Source organism: Hyaena hyaena, unplaced genomic scaffold (assembly GCF_003009895.1).
Source record: "Hyaena hyaena isolate Hyena2069 unplaced genomic scaffold, ASM300989v1 scaffold_34, whole genome shotgun sequence".
NCBI lineage: Eukaryota > Metazoa > Chordata > Mammalia > Carnivora > Hyaenidae > Hyaena > Hyaena hyaena.
Genome location: NW_024080665.1, coordinates 1,974,356 through 1,993,837, shown reverse-complemented (window position 1 = coordinate 1,993,837; position 19,482 = coordinate 1,974,356). Strand labels below are relative to the sequence as shown.

The 19,482-nt window shown below is 48.5% G+C and overlaps 1 protein-coding gene across 1 annotated transcript in view; it reads left to right on the top strand.

Moving 5' to 3' along the window:
- MAP6 (microtubule associated protein 6) overlaps positions 1–19,482 on the top strand; it is a 74,959-nt gene that overhangs the window by 40,873 nt on the left and 14,604 nt on the right. The window contains exons 2-3 of the mRNA XM_039228690.1: positions 12,106–12,319; positions 14,309–14,505. Of these exons, the coding sequence (XP_039084621.1) occupies positions 12,106–12,319; positions 14,309–14,505 (411 nt within the window). The remainder of the gene's footprint in view (positions 1–12,105; positions 12,320–14,308; positions 14,506–19,482) is intronic.

The following is a 19,482-nucleotide window of genomic DNA, read 5'->3' as shown; positions in this document are numbered from 1 at the left end:
AACATATTGTTTACTGTAGCTTTATAATAACTTGAAATCAGGTAGTGTAAATCCTCAGACTTTGTTTCTCTTTCTCAAAATTGTGTTGGCAATTCTAGATCTTTTGTATTTCCATATAAGTTTTAAGATTAGCTTGTCATTGTCTATAAAAAGTTCTGTTGGGATTTTGGTAAGGACTGCTTTGAATTTATAGATCTATTTCTAAAATTGCTATCTTAACAATATTGAATCTTCCAATTCATGGACATGGTATATATCTTTCTTTAGGTCTTTAATTTCTCTTAGCAATGTTATGTAGTTTTCAGTTACAGACATTGCACTTCTTTTGTGGAACTTGTTCATAAGTACTTTTATCCTTTCTGATGCTATTGTGAATGGATTTCGATTTTTTCAAATATTTCCAATGTCTGTTACTAGTCTAAAGAAATACAATTAATTTTTGTATATTCACTGAGTATCCAGCAACCTTGCTAAGCTCATTCATTTATTTGAGTACTTTTTGTAGATTCTTGAGGATTTTCTAAATCCAAGTTCTTATTATATATAAATAATGATAGATTTACTTCTTCCTAATCTGTGTATAAATAATGACAGATTTACTCCTTTCTTCTTCTTGCTTTATTATAGTGGCTATGTACAATGTTGAATAGAAGTGACAAGAGTGGACATCCTTGTCTTGTTCCTGATCTTTGGAGGAAAGCATTCAGTCTCTCACTATCGAATATGATGTTAGTTATAGAGTTTTTATAGGTGCTATCTATTAGGCTGAGGAAGTTCTCTTCTGTTCCTACTTTGCTGAGCTTCTTTTTTAATCATGAAAAAGTGTTAGATTTTATCAAACGTTTTTTCTCTGTCTATTAAGATGATCATGTGGTTTCTGTCCTTTCTTCTCTGAAAATGGTATATTACATTAACTGATTTGGGGGTGTTAAACCAACCTTGCATTCCTGGGATAAACCTCACTTGTTCTTGGAGGGTTTTTTTTTTTTTAATGTTAATTTATTTATTTTGAGAGAGAGAGAAGTGGAGGAGGGGAAGAGAGAGAGAGGGAGAGAGTTTCCCAAGCAGGCTCCATGCTGACAGTCTCAATCCCATGAACCATGAGATCATGACCTGAGCTGAGATCCAGTCAGATGCTTAACCGACTAAGCCATCCAGGCACCCCTCACTCATTCACGGAATTTAAATGTTTTTCTATTTTGCCGGATTTGATTTACTGACTTTTTGTTAAGGGTTTCAATATTTGTATTCATGAGGAATGTTGGCCTGTAGTTTTCTTGTAAAGTCTTTGAGTGGCTTGGCATCAGAAAAATACCCATCTTAAAATGAGTTGGGAAGTATTCTCTCTTCTTCTGTTTTTTAAAAGACATTGTTAGGATTGGTATTTATTTTTTCCTTCATGTTAGACATAATTCATCAGCAAAACCATCTGGGACTGGATTTTCTTTGTGGAAAGATTTCAAATTACTAAGTCAATTTCTTTACTTGATACATATTTATTCAGTTTTTTCTATTTCTTTTTTAGTCAGTTTCATAATTTCCATCTTTCTAAGAATTTGTCCATTGCATCTTCATTGTCAAATGTATTGACATGAAGCTGTTCCTAGTATTCCCTTATAATTGAGCTGCATTTTAAAGAGTAAATTAGCATGTGTCTCAATAAGTCATAAAATAAGTGTTTTCCTCAGGACCAGCTTTACTTGTTAAAAAGATATTTACTAAGTACTCCCTATGCACCAGACAGAGAATGAGGAAACTTAAATTTATTGACCACTTCGCTAGCTGTATCATACATCGCCCCTGGCACTGTGTGCAGCTCATCTCATAGGAGCAGACTCCCAGAATTCTGGGTCCACTCACAGAAGGAGGCCACACTCGCTGCCGCCTTCCACAATGCACTCTCAGTGTTTCTGTTTCCTGTCTAAGGAACCAGCTTTCTGCACTTAATGTACACAGATCTTTGGGGACCTAACTAACCAGAGGAGTCCAGCCTTCCCTTTTCAACCTCAACCGGAGAGCTCTGTGGTCTTGTGGCAAAACCACCCCAGAATTCCTATGACTAAAAAAACCCAGATAGTAATGGGCAAGTGGGGCGTGAGGCAGAGTGAGGAGGGACTCGTTGTGATTCTCCTATAAGCTCTCATTTAGCTCTCCTTTCTTTTCTAGCTGGGGTGTATTTGAATGTGTACTTATTTTAACTACCACGCTCCCTCTCTCTCACCCCCCACCTACCAACTGTAGTTTTCTTATTTTGCACCCCTTTTCTTCCATGCAGTTCCTAGGATAGTACCTAGTAAATATGGCAACATAAATTAAGTTGTGTAGAAACACACTGACTCCTAATTGAACAGTTTTTATTTTTAACTGTCTCTCCTCGTAACTCTATACATGTTGTACACATGGGTTTTCTTTGTGTGACACACTGTCTCCCAGGTGCACAGGGGCTTGTGAATTGCACACAGACTATGACAGGACTCAGCAGTTACCTGCAGAATCTCCATTTGCCTAATGAGGGACCCCAAGCCCTGACACTCATCATTGCCAACAGCTACCCATGTCAGATCTTTCCAAGTAAGGGAAAGGGTGGATTCTTTTCCACTCATTCTCTATTCACATTAGACTAGCTTTAAACTTTTCTTTACATCCAGACGTCTATCTGCATTTAAGTGTATGCTTTCCTCATTTTAGAAAACCATTCTAGACAGTGTGCATGTGTTTACTAGATATTCATGGATAAGAAGGGAGGTCCTAAATGATTAGAACATTGGCATTCTCTATAAGATTCCCTTTTCTCCCTTTCACACAAAAGGAGCTGAAAGATACATGCAAGCATATACACAGTCATAGATCACAAAGCTCCTCTCTTGACCCTGTCATTTCTGCCAGGAAGAAACTATCTTCCATTTTCCTCTAAAGAGAGAAAGAAGCTACTCTAGGCCCCCTGAAACACTCTAGGCTCAGGTGTTCTTTTCTTTTTAATCTACAGACCTTACTTCCTTGAGCCAGCTCCTGACAATAGCTTGGCAACCGACAGCGTTCACTGTCTCCATCAGATTTCATGAAAGAGCCTGCTCCCCTTCTTTGAGAACACTTCAATATAACAAATGTAGGCACGACTTTTGAACAGAGACTTCATATGTTTCCATGACAACATAAATTACCTATGAGAATCTGTAGAAAGGTTTTAGACCATTAAGGCTTAAAAGCATGGTTTTCTTCCTTCGTAAAGCAGTCAAGGAATGTTGTTGAAAATTTCATTGTCAAGAGGATGGGGAGAGAATTTTATTTCCCAAGAACCCAGATACATAATAAATCTGGGCCTTCTGGGCCAGACACGAATTTCTATTTGAGCATACCTGGCAATAATCCATTATTCTAAATCCCTACTTTTGTCGAGAAGTGATTCGTACCAATTAACACATGTAGATATTCTCCCCAGCAGTCAAATTATTCCTTGTACAATTCTATTTCATCGTTTCTTATAAATGGCAGGCTTTTCCAAATTAGAAATTAAAGCACAGCCCCTATTCTCTTCTTTGGCAACACTTTCTCTCCAAGGCCAAACCCTCTCTCCATTCTCCTGACGCCCGCCCTCCTCCCTCTCCTGGGGCCTGGCTTCATCAATCACCCGGCTCCCGCCAGTCTTCAGTTTCCCCCCTATAACTGCTCTTTCAGTATCTCCCCTTGAAGCATGGCAAGAAAATGTGCGTGTGTGAGACAAGTCCTTAAGAAGTGAACATCTGTGTATGGCAGACAGTATTGGAGATTTCATTAATCAGGCATTCACTGAACGTGACTTTGTTCAAGTCTAATATGAAATGCATTCAGAAACAAACATGGCGTTGGAAGCTGCTGCCCAAACCGTGTCCTCTCCTAGGACCGGAATTATGACCGCAGTGGTCAGAAACACAATAGGGACAGACGTTTGACTGTGTGGTTGTTCCCATCTCCCCGCCTGAGCACTCGTTGAGTAGAGGCACTTGCTGCCTCTGCGTGTTCACGCTGTGCCGCTAGCTCTGTGCCTGGCAGGTAGACGATATCCAATAATTCTTCTTGAACAAACAACTCTGTAATGAAAATTAAATACATGTATCACACAGTTATCCATCACGGGCTTTGTAGTTCTGACGCCAATGCAGAGGGCCTCTCCAGTGAATACATTCTCATTGAACCTCACACCCACCCTGTGGTTCAGAGCAGGTGAAGGCCTGACACAAGGGTTAGAGCCAGAATTGAGCCTGGGTTTATCTCATTCCAAAGCCTGTGAACTTGCCAGTGAACCACCTTCTCTGTTCTGACCCGGTCTCTCTGTGGCTTATCACCTTGTTAACCTCTCTGCCTGCACCTCCCTGAGCCCTGCGTGTGCTGCGTGCTCTGAGACATGACTTTCTCCTGTGTTTTCCCTTCTGGCCCAAGGCAGGTGCAGCTTTATCAGCCTTGCTGCATCAGAGGCTTTGCTACCTTCTCTTGAAGGCTGCTGTGTGGTCCCTCTCAGTTTCTTACAACCAGAGCATAATCTTTGGTTCACTCAGAGCCACAGCTTTGCCAGGAGCTTGAACTTCCTGTGCTCTACTCACACCAGTGCCCTCTGCCTTACTGAAATGAAGCGTGGGTATTTTAAACCCATGTTGGTGAGAGGCATAACTTCTGCTCGGGTCTGTATTAGAATCTATTGCTATGTAACAAATTACTCCAAAACTTAACACCTCAGGCCAACAAATGTTTATTATCTCCTACAGCTTCTGAGAGTCAGAAATCCAGGAACAGAGTAGCCAGTGGTCTCTCCCTATGTCATCTGATGTCATCCTTGCCTGAGGTGATGGGATCCACTTCTAAGATGGCTCACTTGCATGGCTTTAGCAGGAGACCTCAGTTCCCAGCCACACAGCCCTCTCCATCAGGGTTGTAGGAGTATCCCCAGGTCACGGCAGCTTTCTGTGCTCAGTGTGAATGTTCCACAAGAAAGCAAGCCAGGGACTGTGATGCCCGCAACGGTTTCAGAAGTTAGGTACTGACACTTCTACCGTATTTTGTGTTGGAAGTGAGTCACTAAGTCCAATCACATTTAGGGGAAGGGGAATTAAGAACCCCCTGAGGGACGAGTGTCCGAGAATTTGTGGACATATGGTGAGAAGTGATATGGATGCCAGATGCCGTGAGATGCCTGTGTAGCAACTTTGTGCCCTGTCCTTGGCCGGGGCAGCCCGGGGGCTTCCTGTTTAGCCATTCACACGGGGGAGTGAGGTGGAGGCTGCATTTCAAATTCCTAGCCCAGGCACAGTGAGCATTACACAGGTGCAAAAGGACGGCCCTGATCCTTAACACCTGCACATTCTGGGAGGGAAGAGAGCCATCTATACAGGTGACCTACTCTAAGAGCACAGTGAGTGCTATAGAGGGAAGAAGGTCAGAGAAGAACAAGTTCAAAGCAATGGTGGGGTAGGTGAAGAGCCCTAGGGGAGACCCCGAGCCTGGCATGGATGGTCGTATGGTATTTCAGTAGCTGGAGGCATGGAAGGAAGAGCATGCTGGGGACGGGAACGGCATGGGCAAACTTCAGTGGTGGGAAGGTGCAGTATGCATTTGGGGAAGGGCAGCATGGTGTTCTTAGTGGTAAAATCAGATAGTGCCTGCGGCACGGGGCTGCTGTGAGGGTTACATCAGCTCATGCATTTAAAGAGCTTTGCACAGTGCCTGGTGCCCAGAAAATTCTTGCTAAATGATGATGTGAATGACTGACAAAGATAAAGAAGTGAGGCTGGAAAGCTATGTGGGGCCAAGTCACAGGGGAAGTCATCCTGAGGAATCACACCATGTGGAAACTAGGAGGGGCCTTAGTTCGGATTATCTTTGGTCCTGTAGCAGCTGGGATCTGTTGTGTTTTAGTGGGGGAGTAGCATGCTCACGGCCAAGCTAGAGGAAGATCTCTCCCATGGCATGTGCTGGATGAATCAGAGTGGGGCAGGGGACCAGGACTCTGGAGCTGTGATCCTGATGCTGTGGTCCAGGGAGAGGAGGCACCGAGGGCCGAGGTGAGATGGTGCAGGGGGGACTGGGCAGGAGGAGGTGACAGAGAGGAGGCACCGACGGCTGAAGTGAGATGGTGCGGGGGGACTGGACAGGAGGAGATGGTGTGGGGGAGACTGGGCAGGAGGAGGGGACAGTAGGGTATTTGTTGACTCCTTTAAAACCTTTGCCTAGTCAGCAGGCTGCTTTAGCAGCTGCTCTGAACACAGGCATACACCTGTTTAAAGGTCCTGCGGGAACAGATTAGGAACATCCTGTCCCCCAAGTCTCCATGACGTGGCTCACCTTGGGTCTACCTCTGCCATTCCTTGATGGAAGGTTGCGGGATGGGCCAGGCTTCTCTCCATAGATTTTCCCGCATACAGGAGCCATCAGAGGGGTCCTGTAAACCCAGACTTGAACATACTGATTGGGCCTCCTTGTCTGTGTAGGTTACCCACCCACAGAGGGACGGACATGATGGTCCCCAACTCTTCTCTGCCCCTGCAGGGACTGTGCAGGGGAGAAATCATGCATCAAGCCTCAGATGACCTGCTGGGGAGGGGACAACGGGCCCTTGGCAATGCAGCTGGAAATCCTGTCCCCACGACTTCCCCACATGGTGATACAGCAGAAGCCATGGCACGCGGAACATTTCTGGGATGCCAGGGGCAGTGGTCTGCAGAGGTGGGGCCCTCCCAGTATGCTCAGAGCCTCATGCTGGGGCATCCAGACTGGCAGAAGGAACTGCTGTCTTGTGATGGCTGCCCAAATCCAAAGCTGCTATGAGCTTGAAGGCAGGCTATCTACGTGCCCCAAGTGTGGAATGGTGGAAGGGGTGGGGCTTTGAGTCAGACACACTCACTTTCAATAACTGCTTGCTGGCTTGGCAAGTCTCTTCACCTGTCTATGCTCAGAGTCCTCATATATAACTTGGGACTAATAACAGTGACCTCATAGGGATGTTAAAAGGGTAAAAGGAGGTTGGATCCGCAGAGGGCTCAAACTAAAGGAGGTAGGTATCGGGCAAGTGTTAGCAAACTTTTCCTTTCCTTTCCTGCCCTGATTCCCAGGTGCTCCTTCCTTCCCCCATCCCTTTACCGCCATAAATGCTTGCTTTAGTAAGAGCAACTCTTCCCTACAAGGACTTGAGGATGCGGGGAGTGTGGGTTTTAGCAGTTCTCCAAATACAGCCTGAGGGTATCGCTCTGAGCTGTGTGGGGCACCAGGGAAACACAGATAAACGCAGGTCTGTCCTTGGTGCTGAGGTCAGGCGCTTGTGAGCACATACTCATTTTAGCATGATGGGCACTGGAACACGAGTGCAGGCAGGACATTTTCACTCCTCCCAGGAGCAGGTGCCTGCCCTATCTGGACAGTGCAGGAAGGGTTCCGGAAAGGAGCCATAAGCTGACCAGAAGTGAAATCAAATAATAGCCACTCCCATTAAATAGTCACTCAATGCCAAGCCCTTAAATCCTGTGAAGGATGTGAGAAAGATATGGAACTGAGTGGGAGCCCAAGTGAGAGAAGGGCACTGGCCGGACCGGGGGAGACAGGTGTGGTCCTCACCCAGCTCTGCCCCTACCCTACAGTTGGACCCAGGATAAGTTGAAGGATACCCCTTCACAGCCATGCAGATGAGGTGGGACTCAAAGGCAGAGTTCTGTCAAGAATTTTCTATTACATATCTTATCCCTAAACAGAGATAAAATGAACTCATGAAATAATTAAAATAACATGAGACCACAAAATAGATGACCACAAAATTGAACAATGTAGTAAAGTACCCAGGAGCCAAGAGAGAGGAAACTTTGGGCTGAGAAATCAAGGAGGGGGTCCTGGAAGAGGAGAGCCCGGAGCTGGGCCTTGAAGTATAATTAAAACTGGGGCAGTCTGAGAGGGGACATCATCAATGGAGCAATAGTGCTGCCTCACTCAGAAATGTTCAGCAGCTCCCCAGGCTCAGCTCAAGCAACTAAACCTGGCATTCCTGGCTCTGTAAGCCTGGCCACAGCTCCTACCCAGCCCAGTCACCTTGGCATCCTTCTGAGAACTTCAGTCTTCATACCTGGAGCAGCTCATCTGCTCTCTGAACCTGCCACATGGACTCGGACTGTAGCCTGAATTCCTTTTGTCCACTTCTCTGTCTATGCTCTTTAGTGGCCCTTTCAGAAGTAAGCATCCTTTTCCCTCTTTCCCTCTGTCCCATTGACTTCGGCTCACACATGGACAGATCCTGGACCTACTAAACCATAGCCACCTCAACCAGAGCTTACTCCTGCCTGTGGGCCACATGTCACACCTGTAGCTGGTGTTTGGTAAATGCCAAATGAATGAATGAATGAATGAATGAATGAATGAATGAATGATCAAGCTGAAATCTAACTGCGCAAACAAGGGAGTCCATGGTTACAGGGGACCATGAACTTGTGGCAAGTGGCTCTGGACATGACTGACCTGAGAGTATGGCCCATTTTTTCTGAGCATTTCAGGACTGGAGGAGCTCAGGTGTCATCTAGTCCAATGTGTATCACATAAACCCTCCAGGGCCCTGCAGACAGCTGGCCTGAGCCCGTGGGAACACCTCCAGTGAGAACAGGCCGAACATGCACAGCTCCAGCACGTTGTCCACGTGCTGTGGGAAGGATGTGGGCTGTGGAGCCTGACTGACGTGGGCTCATATTTCAACTCTGCTTGTCTCCCAGCTGTTTGTTCTTATACGAGCCACCTAACCTCTCTGAGCTTTTGTTACCTTCTTTTGTAAAAGAGATCTAATACTACCTCCACATAAAGTTGTTGTAAGGATTATAGAGAAAATACCAAACCCAAACCACCCTCCAGCTTATTGAAGGTGACTAATGAATAGTAGTTAATTCTATTTTTTAGAGGTGTGATTAGTTATTCCACGTGGCTAGGGAAGGTTTTGTGGAGAGTTCGAAGAAAGTTCTATGAAACAGAATGTGGGTTTCAACCTAATAGTCTATCATAATTGCAGTGAACTTAAGATAGGACCACTAACATGGCGTCATGTGGAGATTTGTTATTTAAGGTCAGAGGTTATCAAACTGTCCCCACGGGGACATAGCCCCTGGATAATGCTCACAGTGATACACTTGCCAGCCCACAGGTACCACTGCAGATATGGAAAGCTGCAGAGGCTGGCCCGGGAGAAATGATCCGGAAAAGGTTTTTAGGACCAGCATCTACCTATCTCAGTCCTAATTCTGGAAGCAGGAAGGGGCAGGCGTGGAGAGCTCCGGATTCTGCCATCATATATTTGGGAGCCAGGTTGTTACTTGTGAGCTGTGTATAAGGGGCTTCGATAGTTCTTGAGTACTGAAGGCTGGGCGGAAGGAAGGAGAGCCTGGAGGTCCTGATGCCCCCCCCCCCCCCCACTGTGACCCAGGCCAGCTCTAGGCCTGCGCAAGAGCCAGAATGGCTCAGAAGTCAGGTCATAGTGATTGGTTGAACCAATGGAGGTGGAAAAGGGAGGAGGAAAGGACAGAAAAGGAGATAAAGTAGCCTTGATGCCAGAGCAGATGGGTGCCATTAGCATAATCAGGAGGGTCTCAACCCTCCAAGCCCCCTTTTCTTCCCACGTTCTCTGGCTCAGTGGGCAGCACCTGCCACCCACAAACCAAAATCCTGGAGTCTGTCCACGTTCCTCTCTGACCCTGGCCTCACACAGCTCAGCCGTTTTCAAGTCCCACCCATTTCCCCCTTGACTCAGAGCCACTCTCCGTCCCCACTGCCACTGTGCTGGTTCAGGCTGGGCTTTCCTCCTGGCTCACCGCACAGTCTCCCGCCTGGCCTCCCGACTCCCCTCTCCCCGTCTGTCTGCCATTCGCACTGCTGCCAAAGTTCTCTCTCCCCAGACTGATCTGGCCACATTCATCTTTGGCTTGGAGCCATTTGGCAATTCCTTGTTACAGTCCACACCACCCCCTCAGCGTGGCTGGCGGGACCTCAGGATCTGCCAGCCTCTTGTGCTTTTCCCACAAGCTTCACCCCAAGCACCCGAACAGCCTGCAGGTCCCCACCGAGGGCCGTGTCTCAGCAGCCCCTTTGTGTACCCCATTCTGCCCGGAACCCTGGCTAGCTCCCTGCCCTGTCTCTGACTCCACTCCAGAACCAACATCCCCGACTCCCCCCGGGCCAGCACAGGCCATGCTCACCATTCCCCCTTTCTTGGCTCTTTCCTTATTGTCCTGGAGTAACCTCACTCCCTCTGCCTCCCACCTCTTGAGCCCAGAGCCCCTTCTTACTCAGTTTGGGCTCCACAGAGCTCATCTTGCCAGACAGACCTTAGGCACTCATAAATGTTTTATGAATGAATGAATGAATGAATGAATGAGAGAAGGAAATTGACTGATGAGGGACCGAAGAAGACAATTTGTCAGGCGAGACAAGATGGTTTGGTTCTAGGGATTTTTTTTTAATTTTTTTTAAATGTTTTATTTATTTCTAGGAGAGAGAGAGAGACAGCGTGAGCAGGGGAGGGTCAGAGAGATAGGGAGTCACAGACTGAAACAGGCTCCAGGCTCTGAGCTGGCAGCCAGCACAGAGCCCAACGCGGGGCTCGAACCCACGAACCGTGAGATCATGACCCAAGCGAAAGTCGGATGCTTAACCGACTAAGCCACCCAGGCGCCCCTGGTTCTAGGGATGTTGAGTTTGAGTTGGTGGGGCCTCCAGGTGGGGGTCCAAGCTGCAATGGAGAGGCGAGTCTGAAGCTTGGGGGAGGGTCTCTGAAGAAACTCAGCTCACAAAGGAGCCCATTCCCCTCAGGCAGTCCAATGACCAGCAAATGGCTCAGTGTTACCAAAACTGCTTTAGGGACTCAGGGCGCCTCCAGGCTTGGAGGACATTATAAGGACATTGTCTGGTCTGAGTCTTTTTTTGACAAGTGAGGAAGCTAAGGCATGGAGAGGGGAGAAGCCTGCTCAAGCGCTCTTTAGAGGCGGCGCTAGGACCCGTGTGCCTTCATCCTAGTCTCAGCTCTTCCTGCCCTCCCCTGTGGCCTCCTGTTTGTGCCCTCATCTCTGAGCCCCAAAGCAGGACATTAGCAATGAGGGTGAGGAGGACACGGGAAGAGCCTAACCACAGATATTCACACCCTAACTCTTCCTTTCCTACAGCACAGCTTCTCATGGCCCCAGATGAGAACAGACCCAGAAAATGTCATGCACTCAATACTTAGGAGGGGCTGTGTGGCCTCCATCAGCAGCTACATGTATTTTACCCTGTTTTGGACATTGTCCCCAGCTAGTCTCCAGCCCAATAACAAATCAGAAACAGCTGATTAGAATCCATAAGATCTTCACCGAGAAAAAAACAAGAAAACGGACACTGATTCCGATGGTGGTCATCATAGGGTCAGGGTCAATAGGCATTCACACCGGAGCACACGAATACTCTCCTACATGCACACACCCCAGTGCAAGTCCTATCAGTGACATCCAAAGTATGTTCACTACGTTGTTTATTTATGATCTTCAAGCATTTAGACATTCCATAAGTATTTTTCATCTACAGTAACTAAGATTGCTAAAGTTCTGGCAGTATAAGAAATGAGCCCCCTGCTATCAAGGGGAGGAATTATCCTTGAGGGCTCTAGCTAACAAAAGGTCTCCATCATGACAAGGCAGGGAAGGGACCTGGCATGTGGCCTTGGTCACAGTATAGCAGGCACCAGCGTCTAACACACGGTCTCGTTTTCACTTTCTTGACCTCACACACAGCAGGCATTCAATCACATAGGTTAGACCCATACGTGACTGAATGGATTGCGTGTTTTCAGCCTCGTTTTAGATATTGCAAAAGCGGGGCCCAAAGATTAGGGCTGCCTATCCCTGATCACTCAGTGGTAGCTGGGAGCCCGATCTCCTCCTTACAATTCCCACAGCCCGCACTAACTTGATGGGGAGGAAAAAGTGCAGTTACCCATGAGGAAAGAGTGATGTTAAGGGCCCAAACACATCTCCATCCACACCACAAGCACTGATCGTGAGCTCTCTGTGTTTGCAGCCTCTGGCAGGGAGCACTGCTTCCCAGCAGATAATGTTTCATGTCACTTATGCTTTCTTTGATTCACAGAAATGAATTCCGAGCATGGACGGACATCAAGCCTGTGAAACCAATAAAAGCCAAGCCCCAGTATAAGCCTCCAGATGATAAGATGGCTCATGAGACCAGCTATAGCGCCCAGTTCAAAGGGGAAGCCAATAAGCCGACGCCAGCTGACAATAAGGTGATTGATCGCAGAAGAATACGCAGCCTCTACAGTGAACCTTTCAAGGAACCTCCAAAGGTGAGACAGATCTTGTGGGGAACCCCCTCAGCACAACCTAGGACAGAGGGGCTCGTGGCAGCAGAGCGTGAGGGCCCAGCCCCCAAGGGCTCCTGGAAAATTCCTTCTCTTCTCATAGCATACAGACACTAAGGGGCCTCTTACCAGGAACCTTTGCTAAATTCAAAGGGCATGTTCAAAAGGAATAGTGCCTAAAATAAAACAGCTTGAAGACTGGCAGGTTTTCAGAGAACTAGCGTCTGATTTTAAGAAGCACACCGCTCCAAAAAAGTGGCAGAAAATCTTACCTGAGCCCTAAATCCACCCCTGTCTTAAAACTAGCTGCTTTTGCCCCTGAAGAGCTGGCCATTGGAGGTTTATCTCCTGCCTCCCTCCCCGCCCTGCCCCTGCCACAGCCTCAGCTCCAATCCCTGGACATTTCCTTACTCCTCATGATCCTTTTCCTCCATAAACACCATCCTCCACTGATTCTTAGTCTGTCAAGGGACACCTGTCACATCAGCTGCAAGATGTGTTCCGGGTAATTTGTTACTCTAATGAACAGTCTGTGAATGAGTTACAATTCTGAGGAACTTGCAGTGCATTCAGGGGTTTCCATATAATAACATGACTTTGGCTTATTTGGATCCAGTGCACACCCCTGAGGGGAAGAGGCACGTTGGAGACGCAGCTGGAAGCAGGAATCCTACATCCCAGAGCTGATTTTGTGCCATCAAGCCACATGGACTCCTGCAAATATCTGCCCCCCTATCTATAATAGCAGGAAAAGTGTGAGATCCTGTCCTCTGCTTTTGTCGGAAAGTCTTGCACTGAAATAGTTTCCTGTTTAGCCCAGGACTGATTATATGTAAAGTAGCTGATCACCCCAGTTTGCCTGGACCCCTCCAGTTGTAGCACTGAAGGCTCCACGTTCCACGAAAGCCCTCAGTCCCGGGCAAACCAGGATGGTCGGTGATGTTCTATACAGCTCACTGAGGACATGATCTAGCCTGTGAGCCCTGAAATCATCTCTGTCCATAATCCATAGACAAGGTGGGGCCCAGGACGGAGGGCTGGCTTTGCACAAAGGAAGACTCAAGGGAAGGAAGTAGGGCAGATCAGGGGATAGGAATCTGGAGGTGGAGGGCATGTTGAGGGACCATACACAGCAGTCCCAGAGTCTCAGGAAAAAGAGGGCCAGGCCATCTCCTGGGAGTGAGGGGTCAGAGCTTGAGGACGGGTTTCGGGGAGAGCGACCGGGCTGGAATGGCGGCTCTGGGAGAAAGGTCCGGGGAGCCCGCAGGAGAGGAGGAGTGGATGGCGGGCAGTGAGTGCTGAAGGCCTCGCTGACTGTTTCTCCACACGAGCTCACCATCCTAGAGACAGAAGCAGAGGAAAGGCTGGCTTATGCCAGAATCTCTGTGCCTTCTATCAGCAAAGGTTGACTTCTTATTAATACCTGTCCACCACGGCTGGGCCACAGCCCTGCTCCCCGCCACCTCTGCAGTCTGGGCCCCAGGCGACGGAGGGCCTCGCTCGCAGCAGAGAAGAGGGTGCTGGGAAGCACGGGCTGACCCTTCAGCTTGTCAGAGGTGACCCACATCACTTCTGCTCACCTTTCATGGATGAAATCAAATCATAGGCCTGCCCGAGTTGAACAGGGTGACGAGGTATAATCTTCCCTCAGGGAGGGGCAGCAGCAGATACGGCAAAGAAAGAACATCATCCACCGCCAGGGTGGTTTGGTGGCGACAGCCGCCATGCAGGGGAGCCAATGTAGCCAGTGAGCGTGTGGCCAAAGCCACTGACCTGCCGGTTCACGCGGGAGAAGCCAAATGACCCACCGTCACTGAAAACACCTTATGGTCTGCGCCCCCCCACCCCCCAGTGTCCAGTGTTGCCATCACAGTTACTGTTCAGCTAATCGTGTCTTCTCTCTAACTTGTCTCTCTCGCTCCCCCCCTTTTGTGTTTCTGTATTTGCCGTCTGTCTGTCTGTCTCTCCGAGCAGGTGGAAAAACCTAGCGTTCAGAGTTCCAAACCAAAAAAGACCTCAGCAAGCCATAAGCCCCCGCGGAAGGCCAAAGACAAGCAGGTGGGGTCGGGCCGGGCTTCCAAGAAAAAGAGCACGGAGGGTGCCGGTGCCGCCCAGCCTGACGACAAGGAGCAAAGTAAAGAGATGAACAATAAACTGGCTGAGGCTAAAGAGTAAATTTCACTGCACTTTCCTTTTATTCTTCTTTCCTTTTTTTTTTTTTTCCTTTTTCTTTTTTAACCAACCAACAAAAAAGGCCACAAAATTGATTAGAGGCTTCTCCTCTGCCTTGGTCCTGAGTGTTCCAGGAGCTCTTTGGTTTGGTTTCTTTCAAGGGAGGGATGCTGTTTCAAAGACCTCGCGGCGTGCCTCCTCTCCAAATCTAGACCAGCCGCCCCCCCCCCCCCGCCGGTTGAGCGCGGCGAGGGGGTCCACACCGCGGGGGCGGGTGTGTGTGTGTGTGTGTGTGTGTGTGTGTGGCTGGAACACCAGGAATCCTGCTCGTGCCTCCCACAGTGCGTGAGCCGGCTCGCTGGGGCGGGGGGCGGGGGGCGGGGGGCAGGCAGGCCTAGGCACGCAGAGGCAGTTCCGAGTGGCTGGAAGTCTCCTAGTCACACTCGGGAATGCCTGACGGGCGTCCTCTTCCTGTTCTCCCCTCCTCCTGTGTCAGTGATCAGTTCTGAACTTGAGGCGGATGTGTTCTTTTCCAAACTTCAGAGGGTTATCATGTGCTTTAGAGGCTCAATTTGGGCTTCCGCGATGGACATCATTTGTGGGACGATTTAAAAAGCAAAACACCTCGGCCTTAACGTCCATAAAATGAATTGTGTCTGTTAAGTTTAAGTAATTCTTTCCATAGAATTTTCTGTTAGAAACGACGTGACTAGATTTAGTTTCCTATCAGTGGGCTTTCCACTGGATGCCAAGTGATAGATATACCACTGATGCCTCCACGCAGGCCAGGGAAAAAAGGTTAGGTGTTTGAGGTGTGTTCGAGACATCACAGGAAGATGAAAACATTGAGAGGAGATTAGCCTCCTCCATTTACCCTCAGCCTATCCAGTGCTACCAATTTTGCAGAGCAACTGGTTACCGATGACTGAGGAAGAAAGTTCAGGGGTCAGGGGTAGTTTATTTAGAACGCGGCTTCCTTGCTTCTGAGAAACACAAGGTGGGAAGTAGACGTAGTGACAAGTATGGTGACGCTCACTCTCCCTTCCTGAACCCTGTGCACTCTGTTCCTTGGAGAGGAACAGAGGATGCCGAGCTTCAGGTTAGCAGAAATGTCTGTGACTTAGCTGAAGATTAGGAGAGCTCCCTAGTAAGTGGTTAGCAAGCATTTTTAACCTCACTGATGAATAAAGGCAGCTCTCACCGTATTGTGTTTCGCGTGTCTGTGTAGCCAAGGCCCCCAGGGGTGGCAAGTGGCACCTTAGTTGTGCTAGAGTTGTGTTTGTAGGCATTAGTCAGAGAGTTGTAAAAAGACCCCCAGTGCTCACGAGGGAACCCAAAATACCTACCGGGAAAAAAAATCACATTTCCATACCTTGCGACGTGTACATTGCTCCATATGCTTTCTTTCTCCCGTCCTTGAAATCCTGACCATCGCCGGCACCGTGACATTGCTGGGCTGTCATCTGGTGCCAAGTCCTACTGTGTAAGGACAGCGGTGGCAAGCGGGGCCGGCCAATCCCTTTCAGTGTGGAGGAAGCAGGGCCTCCCCCGGTCCTCTCCAGTTCTGACCATTCTAGCAGCAGAGTCTCTGTTTACACCATTTTGTCGGGCACCTTGGGCTGACTGAGACGTCTTTTGCAAATTCATCAAGCGTGTGCTTTGCGGGCTGCATTTGTTAAGAGAACAGGATTCCTAGAAATGAAGCACTCGGCCAGGCCCACTGTCACCTCCCTCTCTATCTCAGGGCATGGAACTGAGAAGTTTTGAAGAAGGTAGAAACTGTTAGTGAGTTTCATTGTTCATACATCACAGATTTTGATGCCTATCTGGAAATGACCAGATCTCAGTACTGATTCTAGCTATTTGCTAGCTAATCTTAACATTAACCAGAGAGCTCTAGCAACGTGATTTGACCTGACCCAGAGAATTTTGCCAATGTATGTTTGTTCGCTCAAGATCTGGCATTCGTCAGGCACATCGATGTTAGCCACAATTTGAATTTCTCCAGAAGCAGTCATGTATGTTTTGCAGATCAAGTAAATCAAACCTTCTAACGCACAGAGGAACATTCATTCCATGTTCTCGTACTGAAAGCCTGTGTGCCAGACACCATGTTAGGCACCTCGGGTCCTATACATAAACCTGTTTTCGTGGCAGCACAAATATGACTTTATCTCAGTGTCTGATGCAAGTTTGTTTGCCCAAATTGTAGCTTCCCACCCACTTTGCAGCCCCAGGGACTGAATTTCCTACCCTGTCCCACCTGTGGCTTTAGATGTGATATGTATTGTGTCTTGTCAACCCTTCAGCCCATCCCAGCCCCGACCCCCATCTTTTTAACTCCTGCAACTGAGAAAACCCTGTTTGTCGTTCACTTTGACTCTTGAATGTGTCCCTTCCTGGCCAGAAACTTCCTTTGATTTCTACTGTTTACAAATAAAACTCAGCCAATCTCATTCTGTATCCCAAACATACTGACTGAAACCGATGCTGGTTTCACAAACAGTATTTTGGTTTTGCCTTTCTGAAGATGACCGAGCTTCCGATGCCTGTCAGTCTGTTTGTATATCTCCCTGCTGATTCCCGAACCCACGGCAAGAGAGCAAGGCCGAAGCATTCCTACCTGCTTTGCTTGCCTGCAAAAACAATGCCTAAGGCTGTGCGCTGGCTTCTCCAAGTTTTTCCTTTCTGCTGGTGCTTCCAACCGGTCCGTATACCTTGCCTCTCCAAGGCAGACAGGAAGTGTCTAATTACGATTTTGTGGCCTGGGTTCTGTTGCATACCACAGATTGTCTATGTAATGTGTAGCGCACACCTCTCTTGGTGCTATTTCATTCCTGCTGTTAGTAAGAAAATGACAAAAAAATATTCATGTATAGCCAATTGATTGTGACGTGCTTGTGGTCTGTGCTTGCTCAGAAACAAACAGTTTTTTTTTTCCAATTATAAATAAATGCTAAAGACGAACACCACTTTCTTGATCTTATTTCCTTGGTAAGGCCCAGCTGAGTAGGCGAAGGAACCAACCTTTGCCATTTGAGCCACTCTTCACGAGAGGAGCTGTGCCTCGCAGTTTTTCTGGGGTTCTCCATAATGCAGCTTGACTCTTTTAGATGGCCTCTCAGATACTAATTGCAAGCAGTCAGAGCTAAGTGTTGGGAAAGGCGAAGACGGACCAAGAGACCCACTGGCCAACAAGGTAGTGTAACGTTCTGACCCCGTGCTGCTGGGGATGAGTGACCGCCTGCGCCCAGTTCCGCGTCACCACGCTGGGAGGCTGGGCCCGGGTCCTCCACCCCCCTTCCCAGCAACCTGCAGGACCGTCGGTTCTGGCTTTTTCTCCTCCCACGAGATGGCAGAGACGCCTTCACGTAACCAGTCCATCTGGTCATTGTGAAGGTTCCGCCCTCTGGGGGCTGGCTCATGGTGTGGGTTATGGGGCAACAGTGTTGTGTGTGCCTGACAAGGGAAGGTGGAAACAGCCATGAGAGAGCCAAATAAGGTAACAAGGGACCTGGTAGCTGGTTGCTCCTATGAAGGGCAGGTGTCTTGGTACCAGGGGCGGAGAATCATGGGGCTTCATGGGGGAGAGACCCTTGGAGAACGGGTGGGATGTGGGTGTGCAGGGCACGTGGGGGCAGGCTCACAGGCAGGAGAGCAGATCCGGGAGGGAACCTCAGCAAGGGCCAGCTTTAACCACAGGGAGATCCTTCTGCTAAAGTGGGAGATGAAAGATTATATGCTTTTTGTATGGGATCGCTCTTCCTTTTACTAACGTATGTTGATTGCATACCTGTTATGTGCCAGGCACTGTGCTGGGCACTAGGGAACCAGGATGACTGAGACCCCACCTCTGGCCCCTGTGGGGCATGAAGGAGGAGCCCATGCTAGCTGGTTCCGTGGATCAGGGGGAACTTCAGTGGATGAGCAGGTGATGACCAGGTGAACAGTCTGGGGTGGCCGAGGCAGGCCAGACAGAAGGAGCTTCAAGAGCAAAGGTGTGGAGGGGTCCAATACCAGGTGAGCACAGGGCCTGGGGGAGCAGCTCACTCAGGGAGGAGCAAGGCAAGGGCCGGAAAGTGGCAGAAACCATCATGGAAAGGCCTGGTGCCATGTGAGTGGGCGGCTACTAACTGGGATCTCCATTCCATACACCCAGACTGCACCCCCCAACCTTTGCATGCTCCCTGCCATCATGCTTCTCGTCCTTCCCCACAACTCGGGCAACAGCCACAGGCCCTCTCTTGCTTTAGGCTAGGAGCTCTAGGCTGGGACTTTTATTCCATTGCTGGTCCCCAATTTCTGGGTTTTGGGGAGGAGCCATAGTGGGGCTCGATCAAGGAAACCCACTATCTATTTGTTTTCCAGATGAGCAGGAAACGCTCCACGCACTGCCTGCTTTTGTATAAGGCAGAAAACACAGAATTCGGTGCAATGAATAAAACATACATAAAAGTTTATTATTCAGCTCTTTTTTGATCAGTTCATTGTTTTGATCAAAACCAGGGATTGAGAGAGGTAGAAAGAAAGACAGGAGGAAAGCGAAGAGGTAGAAATAGAGGCCACGAGGGAAAGAGACCAGAAATACATGTATGAGGACGCCGATAGTAAGCTGAGAAAAGGTGAGGTGAACTCAGAACCAGACAGAGGGCATGAGTCAGGCAGCGGAGGGGGCAGGGAGATGGAGGGCCTTGCTGCCTTCCTCTGTGTGACCAGTGGTCTGGCCTCAGCCCGAGCCTTGGCCCGTGGTGCCCCCGTGCTCCCTGATGCTGCCCGAAGCCCAGGAGGCAAATCTATAATCCATCACTAGTGTCGCTTCCCCAAACAGCTACCAAACAGAATTAAAACCAGCCCACTAGTTTCAAAATAGCTCATTGCCACTACATTAGTTAGAAGTGTATTTTAATTCTTCCTTACAGTTTGTGATTTCTAAGTGAAGTCCTTCACTCATTTTTTTTCACTAGGGTTTAAAGTGT